At 37.5% G+C, this 9,113-nt stretch overlaps 1 protein-coding gene across 1 annotated transcript; it reads left to right on the top strand.

Moving 5' to 3' along the window:
• Positions 1–8,113, top strand: LOC106881418 (uncharacterized). The gene is made up of 2 exons (XM_052977580.2): positions 1–3,087; positions 6,229–8,113. Exon 1 carries the CDS (start codon positions 866–868, stop codon positions 2,201–2,203), a length of 1,338 nt encoding a protein of 445 aa, XP_052833540.2. The 5' UTR covers positions 1–865; the 3' UTR covers positions 2,204–3,087; positions 6,229–8,113.
• Positions 8,114–9,113: the final 1,000 nt, after the last annotated feature.

Here is a 9,113-nt window from a genome sequence, read left to right on the forward strand (position 1 = left end):
GTAATTGAAACGAGGAATAATTATCAACAACACCGCCTGTGTTTTGTATGTTTCTAATTAATTGAACTGATCCAATTACATATGTAGTAATTCTCTCGTGCTAAGGTGGACGTAAGTGTTTGTAGATAAGATAGGGCGACTCGCATGTTTCAGGGTTGGTGTAAGTATTTCATTTCATCGTTAATTGGTTATTCCCTGTTTTGCGAGACAAAGGAAATGGGAGCGATAAGTTTTCCTGACAAAACAACTTTTAACGCGTCCTTCAAACCGAAAGTAAATTTACAGATTGCTATCACAGTACACAGTTGGCATTTTATTAACTTGTGGCGAACAAACATGACTTATCAGGACTACACGCAAAGCGCTTTGTAGGTGCAAAACCAATGGTCACTCTATGACAGGTCATAACTTCTAAGTTTCTAAATATATACACACTCACACACATTTCATTTATTTGGCACCGACACATATACGCATATTTTCTTTCTTCGAAATTTATCTTGCACTGCCATTTCTTCTTTTTTTTTTTTGCTCACAGTTTTGATAATTGAATGTTCTCTGAGAACCAGTATTAAAAAACAGTTCTATAAGAACGTCTGCTACAGGTCATATGGTAGCGCAAACTGCACCTGTTTACCATATGCTCATGTCTTCTGGAGGAATGGAAGTCTTTGTCTGCAACAATATGTATGCCTTAACTGCAGAGAGCCTTGTCAGCAACGAACATTTTAGTGGTATATAGAAAATGTATTTTCATTATATATAATTCACAAATATAAACGGAGACCCATGATGTCCGAAACGAGAAATTGAACTATCATAGATTATACTCAGACATTTGTCAGTTTTTGAGAATTCCTCGAGAATGAATATGGAGAACGTTAACCACTCGGATACTTTAAACACAAATGTTTTTAATGACAGAGATGAGAAAACTGTGGACAAAAATGTTGCTGAATATTTCTGTGAGATTTGTAGGCAGATATTCTCTTCAGAACACGAAGTCCTCACACACACAAAAATTCATAGTAAGGAAAAACTTTGCCAACGTGAAATCTGTGGGAAATTTAACAGTAATTTAAGGATATATGCTGGAGAAATACCCGTGTGTTGTGAAATATATGGGAACTCATTCGTCCCCAGGAGCAACATAAATTCACACAAAATATCACATGCTGCAGAAAAACTTTTCTACTGTGAAATATGTGGGAAATCTTTCATGAAGAAATCCATTCTTGTTGTTCACATTCGTAGCCACACTGGAGAAAAGCCATATCATTGTGACATCTGTGGGAAAAGTTTTGGAGATAATAGCTATTTAACGAAACACAAAAGTTTACACACTGGAGAGAAACCTTTTCATTGTGAAATTTGTGGTAAATCGTTTATCACTCAAGGTCATTTAAAAACTCATGAAAGGATTCACACTGGAGAAAAACGGTTTCACTGTGAAATATGTGGTAAATCTTTCGTCTCTAATTGTGATTTAAACCGACATAACAGGATACATACTGGAGAGAAACCCTTCAGTTGTGAGATTTGTGGGAAATCATTCATCACTAATGGTCTTTTAAAAACACATAAAAGGATACATACTGGAGAAAAACCTTATCATTGTGCTTTATGTGGGAAATCATTTACTCAGAACTGTAACCTTGTTATCCATATAAGGAGTCACACTGGAGAGAGACCTTATCATTGTGACATCTGTGGGAAATGTTTTGTTTATAGCAGTGATTTTAACAGACATAAAAGAATCCACACTGCAGAAAAACCCTATCACTGTGAAATATGTGGAAAATTGTTCTCTGATAATTCTAATCTTTCAGTTCACAAAAGAACTCATACTGGAGAAAAGCCATTCCATTGTGAAATATGTGAGAAATCTTTTGTTTCTAATAGTGATCTAAGTAGACATAAAATAATTCACACTGGGCAAAAACCGTATCATTGTGACATATGTGGGAAAGATTTCACTCAGAATTCTAGCCTTGTAGTTCACAGGCTCATACACACTGGAGAAAAACCTTTTGGCTGTGAGATTTGTGGGAAATGCTTTGTCAATAACAGTGATTTAAACAGACATAAACGAATTCATACTGGAGAGAAACCATTTCATTGTGAAATGTGTGGGAAGTCTTTTATCACTAATGGGCACTTAAAAAGGCATGAGACAATACATACTCGGAAAAAACTGTTTTGATTGAAATCCATGAGGATTTTTTTGTGAATTTTTATTTTGTAGTTCATAAACATAGCCATGTTGGGAAGTGGTTTGAGAAACCACCAGAAAAATTTTGTCACTGAAATATAAGGGAATCCATTTTCTGATAACTCTAAACTTGTAGTTCGTGAAAGAATACAGCCTCAGAAAAAAACTGTTTTAATTGAAATCCATGAGGATTCTTTTATTAATCATCATTTAAAATCTGTTCTCCATGCTAGTATGGGCTGGACAGTTCAACAGAAGTTAGCATGTTGGAGGGCTGTTCCAGGTACCAGTCATGTTTTGATGTGGTTTCTAAGGCCGGATACCCTTCCTAATGGCAACCACTTAAGAAAGTTCATAAACATTGCAACATTGGTGAGTTGTTTGAGAAACGATCAGAAAATTTTTGTCACTGAAATATTCCATTCTCTGATCTTGTAGTTCCCAAAAGAATCCACACTTGGGAAATTTTTTTTATCACTTATGGTCACTTAGAAGCATGAAAGAATCTGCACTGTTCCCCTGAAGTACATGAGGATTTTTTTTTTTTTGTTGATAAATTTTGTAATTTCTCAAATTTAGTCATGTTGGGAAATGTTTGAGAAATCATTTATTACTAACAGTCACAAATATATCTTTCACTTGTTTCAGTCCTTTGATTGTGGCCATGCTGGTGCACTGCCTTGAAAAGTTTTAGCAAAACAAATCGAACCCAGGACTTTGAGCCTGGTACTTATTCAATCTTTTTTGCCAAACTGCTAATTTAAAGGAATGTAAACACACCAACACCAGTTGTTAATTGTGAAACATGAGTTACACTTACAATTCTAAACTTAATGACTACCACCGATGTACACATGCACAGAACAATTATGGAGGTGATATATGTTGAAAATTTTTTTTTTTTTTTTTTTAGTTATTCTACAAATGAATTGTTATTTTAGAGAAATTGTTTTACCAAAAAAAAAACATTGGAAATATGTTATGAATATTTGTCAATAACAGTAAAATTATATCTAAGTGAAATATATTAGGAATTATTTGATGTGAAATAAGTGAGTACTTGAAATACTTGTAATTCACTGATGGAAAAACTTTATCATTTATTTTTACGTGTTTCAGTCATTAAAATGTGGCCATGCTGGAGCACTGCCTTGAAGTGTCTAGTTGAATAATCCAAACCCAGTAGCTATTTTTTGAAGTCTGGTGCTTATTTTGTTGGTCTCTTTTCCTGAAATGCCTGGTCGTGGGAATGTAAACAAACCGACAGTGGTGGGAGACAGACACGTGTTTGTGTGTCTTCCCCCACCTCCTGCTCCAGCAGCTCAATGCCACTTAATCTTTCTTCTGTCCTCCCCCTGTTAACCATATATTTGCTATCCAACCACCTCCTTATATACCCATGTTTGCCACTCATTGCATTCACCTTCTCCTCCCCCTCTCTTTTTGCAATCTTATGCACTCCCTCATCCCTCACTGCCCAATCCTCTGCGCCACACCATTTACATTCACCTCCTTGTATCTTGAGGGTATGCCCTGACATGTCACCACCATCTCACCCTTTCTCTCTCTTTCCTTCTCTCGGGGTTGCCATGTATCTCCTCTGTAGCAAAACACCTGGTTATGTCCCTCTGTCATAGTTTAAGCTCTCACCACAAGACACAAAGCCACCTCCCTCAATACAACTCCCCAACTCAACAGGGGAAATAATATTTAGGGATCTTTGTCCTGCAAATTATTTGGTGACTTCACTGGTGCTGATGTCTCATAAAAAGCACTCAGTACAGTCTGTAAAGTGGTTGACATTAGGAAGGGCATCCAGCCATAGAAACCTTGCCAAAGCAGACGGCAGAGCTTAGTGCAGTCTTCTGACTTGCCAGCTTCTGTCAGTCGGTCGCAAACGGATGTCAAATGATCCTACTTACGACAGGCTTCCACACACTTTCTGTTTACCAAATTTACTCACAAGGCTTTGGTTGGCCTGGGATGGAGTGGTGGTGGGGGGGTCTTGTAGAAGCCGCTCGCCAAAGATGTAGCGCAATGGGACTGAACCTAAAACCACGTGGTTGCAAAACGAGCTTCTTAACCACACAGCCATGCCTGTAAAATCAAAACACTGGACAGTATATGCATGTTCATGTGCGTACAAACACCGAACAGCATCAGTTGGGATATTCTTACAAAAACTTCTCAGAGAGACACAATTAATTCCTGCCTAGACATTAAATTGTTCAACAACAACGCCATCACAGAACCTGTTTTTCTCATTCCTATCAGAAATAGATAGCTCCGATATGAAAATATGTATTAAGATTTAATGTAAAAAGGGACATAACACTGCCAGTAAATAATGAAATGATTACAAAAAAACTACCAATTACACCATTTAGCATATTATCCCTAATAAATATATATGTATACACACTTCAGGAAAGGAAAAATCTGCATAAATATTTTTTAATTTGGTAAAACATCGAGAGAGGTATTTATAGGAGTACTTATACAAGTTAAATATTTATATAGATTTTTTTTCCTTTCCTGAAGTGTGTATTCACTTTTGTGGCAGACATTTTTCGTGTGTGTGTGTGTGTGTATATATATATATATATATATATATATATATAATGTACACACTATACATAAAATATTAACACAACTTATATGCACGCAATTACTAAACTATATCATTATTTAATGTCTATTTTCCCTGCTGGCAAGGGTTGGACAGTTTGACAGGCTGACAAACCAGAGAGCTATACTGCTCTAGGTGTCTGTTTTGGCTTTGGTTTTTCAACTGTACGCCCTTCCTAACGCCAACCACTTTACAATGTGTCCTGGGTGCTTTTTACATAGTAGTAAGCACACGCCATATATAAAATATATTACAACTAATACTCTGTATTAAATGTTTCAACACACATATACAATTACTGTCTTCCTTGCGCATCAGACTAATAATAACTGTGGACGTCTCTTGGACTTTTCCTGCGTGTTTTTTCTTAGTTTACTTTGATTATATCTTTTGTTTCATTCATTGGATTGCGGCCATGCTGGGACACTGTCAGTAGTTCCCAAACTTTTTCAAGCTGCCAACCCCTTGACACTCAGGCCACTTTCTTAGCAAATTCTTAGCCACTCACCACTACAAACATAGACCACTTTCTGCAGCAAATTCAAAACTGTATTTCACAAATAGTACTTAACATTATTTACCCATTATTTTGTTGTTTTTATATCCATCATCCTGATACTTATTTTATCAGTCTCTTTTGCCAAACTGCTAATTTATAGTGAGGTAAAAAATCCAACAGCAGTTGAGAAGCAGGATGGGTACTGACAAACACACACACGACAGGCTTCACACAGTTTCTGCTTACCAAATTCGTTCACTAGGCATTGGTCAGCATGGGACTATAGTCAAAGGCACTACACCAAGGTGCCGTGTGTGTGTGTGTGTATATATATATATATATATATATATATATATATATATATAATGCATGTATGTGTATGCATATATATAATGCATGTTGGATAATTATATGGAAATGTGTACTTTTCACCCTGATAACGATTTCTCAACATCAGAAAATAAACTTAGAAGCGGTTCTCTCCCCTTATATAACGATTCCCAATAATTCTACCAAGTGTATATCAAACACTGGCCAGATCTTTTAATACGATTCTGTCCCTTTAAGTAATTTCCAGTAAATCCACCGAAAAGAAACTTTAAAACCTCCAAAACAAAAACAAAAAAAAATTCTACATAAGTGCAGGACAATGACAATAACAGTGATAAAAACCAGAAATACTATTGTTACCTTGCTTCCCAACATCACATTTCTACACAAAATGCATAAAAAATTCTAACACCATCTCCCATAAACATTTCATAAAAATGTAAATGACTTCAATACTACGGCAGCAACATAAACTAATAAAATGAAAATGTCTTTCACACATAGCATTGTCATCACAGTGTCTCAGTTAACATTTTTTTTTTTTTCCCTTTTTTACAGCCCCTACACAGGATCCCAAATTCCACATCAATAAAGTTAGGCAGTCCATTTCACTGTGGAGGAGTCTTTTGTAAATCCAGCTTCCAAATTATAGATGTCAGATAGATACATGAATAATATATGACTGCTCTAGGAACTTCAGCATTCAAAATAAAAACCAGTAACACAAAGCACAATAATATAACACCCTTTATATATATATATATGTGTATATATATAGGTGCAGGAGTGGCCGTGTGGTAAGTAGCTTGCTTACCAACCACATGGTTCTGGGTTCAGTCCTACTGAATGGCACCTTGAGCAAGTGTCTTCTACTATAGCTTCAGGTCAAAGCCTTCTACTATAGCCTTGGACCAAAGCCTTGTGAGTGGATTTAGAAACTGAAAGAAGCCCATCGTATATATTATGTATATGTTTGTGTGTCTGTGTTTGCGCCATTCCCCCCCCCCCCCCCAACATTGCTTGATGCTGGTGTGTCTATGTCCCTGTAACATTAGCGGTTCAGCAAAAAGAGACTAGAATAAGTACTAGGCTTACAAAGAATTAGTACTGGGGTTGATTTGCTTGACTAAAGGCAGTGCTCCAGCATGGCTGCAGTCAAATGTCAAACAAAAAAGAAATATAAAAAGCAAATCAATTGCAAGGATGTCCAGGTATCAGTGCATTAATTAAATGGAGCTGCTTGAAACGGCTGTAATGCACTGATACCTGGACATTCTTGTTACTTATTTGCTTTTTATTCACCTAATTTTAAGCTAGACAGGCTTGGTGCCTCAACTTAAGTACCTAATTCAACTGAATCTTAATTATATATATTCAAATATGAACTGGAAGCAGCTCGAGGTATGTAAACAAAATCAAACGCATACACAAGGTATGTTTGTTGTTAGTTTGTGGGTCAGCTGCATTTTAGGCATAAGAGAATAGAGATAGAAGAAATACAGGAGGATCAGTTAATTATTTTATTCAACATTTTCCCCTTCCATATTCACAGACTTATTGCAGTGATCCTTCAGTTTTTCTGAGCCCTATAAAAGAACTTGGAAGGTTGGGTCTCCAAAGAGGCCTTTTGCAACACCCTTAAAGCCAGGAACATTTCAGCATCCCTTCCTCTGTGTGTGTGTGTATAATGTAAGTGGGATAAAATTCATGCTGTCTCCTCTTGAAACTCTTCTGCTTATTCCAGTACGTGATTGTTGTATTGATGTGAGTTACACAGAGTTGAAAATTCTGGAAATATTGTTGGAGTTATATAAAACAGGAAGTTGAGAAATTTGGGGGTTTTATTTATCCACCATTATACATTTCATTTGCTAATAGGAATCACAAGGAAATTTCCTATTAGAAATTTTTTCAAATAACCAAGTAGAAAATTTACATTTGGATGAAGTATTTTTATACACACACACACAAATGTTTCTCCAGGTTATATGTCCCGACTATAGTACCTTAACATTTGCCCAAAATTGCATATCATTAGCTGACATAAGTGCTCCCAAGTACATCCATCTCAGTTTTCAGTAAAGATAACACGAGGTGAAGTAATAACATTGCAACTGAACTCTCTTTGCATCCTAAACAATCCACAGCAACACACACAGCTCAGTGAACCAATTATGACTCCTCTTCTTCAGCCATCACATTCTACCCCACACACCTCACCACCACAACAAATAACTCTGCTTGTATGATGGTGATACTTGTTTACAACTCTCACATGACTTCAAGACAAAGAAACATGTGTATGTGTATATATATATGTAACGAAGAAATGGAATTCATGAGATTATTAATCACAGCGATCATTTCAACCCATATTACATTGGTCCCTTGAGGATGAGATACTGTACAACTGGTTATGATTAATAAAGAATCTTGTGTCTTCCTTTTTCTCTCTCTCTCTCTCTCTCATTTGTTATATACTCAACAGACACTGAGGAATTCTTGAGGTAGATCCAGTGACATATCCATACTGTTATCAGATAGCCATAGACAGTGAAAGCACCTTAATCGGCATACTACCAGATGTATACTAAAGTTTGAACTATATATAATGTATGTGTGTGAGCGAGATCGTTGCCAGTGGCGCTGGACTGGCTCCTGTGCAGGTGGAACGTAAAATACACCATTTTGAACGTGGCCGTTGCCAGTACCGCCTACTGGCCTTTGTGCCGGTGGCACGTAAAAGCACCCACTACACTCTCGGAGTGGTTGGCGTTAGGAAGGGCATCCAGCTGTAGAAACTCTGCCAAATCAGATTGGAGCCTGGTGTAGCCACCTGGTTCATCAGTCGTCAGTCAAATCGTCCAACCCATGCTAGCATGGAAAGCAAATGTAAAACGATGATGATGATGATGGGCCTCCTTCAGTCAGAGCTGACTATGGGTAGTATCCCTGCTGTTTTCAGCTTCGCTGGAACAGTGTTTCTGGTTGCTAAACAGACCTATACATGAGTGACGGTCTCTGTCACATAGAGCACATTAGGGCTTTGGAGTTACTGCACTCCTTTTGCATGGCTCACTTGTCTTCTGCTGTGCTCATTAACTTCTTTTCCCCTGATCTGAGGTGTTCATTCAGGGTGCTCCTCCATGCTGGTCAGTCGGCTGCGAGGCTCTCCCAGGACTCTGTATTGATGACAAGGGCCTTAATCCTTTTTTACAACTTCCCTGTATCACAGATGAGGTCAACCCGTGGCTCTTCTTCCAGATGTCAATTCCCTATAGAGAATGTTCTTTGGGATGCAGCCATCTTTCATGTGGTGGTCATGTCCTAGCCAGTACAGTCTGTGTCATCAAAGCAGGGTGAATATGCTGGGAAGGCCTACATGATTCAGGATCTCAACGTTGGATTGTCTGTTTTGCCAGGATGTGGCGTAGGCTTCTCAG

This window comes from Octopus bimaculoides, chromosome 28, assembly GCF_046866305.1.
Source record: "Octopus bimaculoides isolate indiv1 chromosome 28, ASM4686630v1, whole genome shotgun sequence".
In the NCBI taxonomy this organism is placed as follows: domain Eukaryota; kingdom Metazoa; phylum Mollusca; class Cephalopoda; order Octopoda; family Octopodidae; genus Octopus; species Octopus bimaculoides.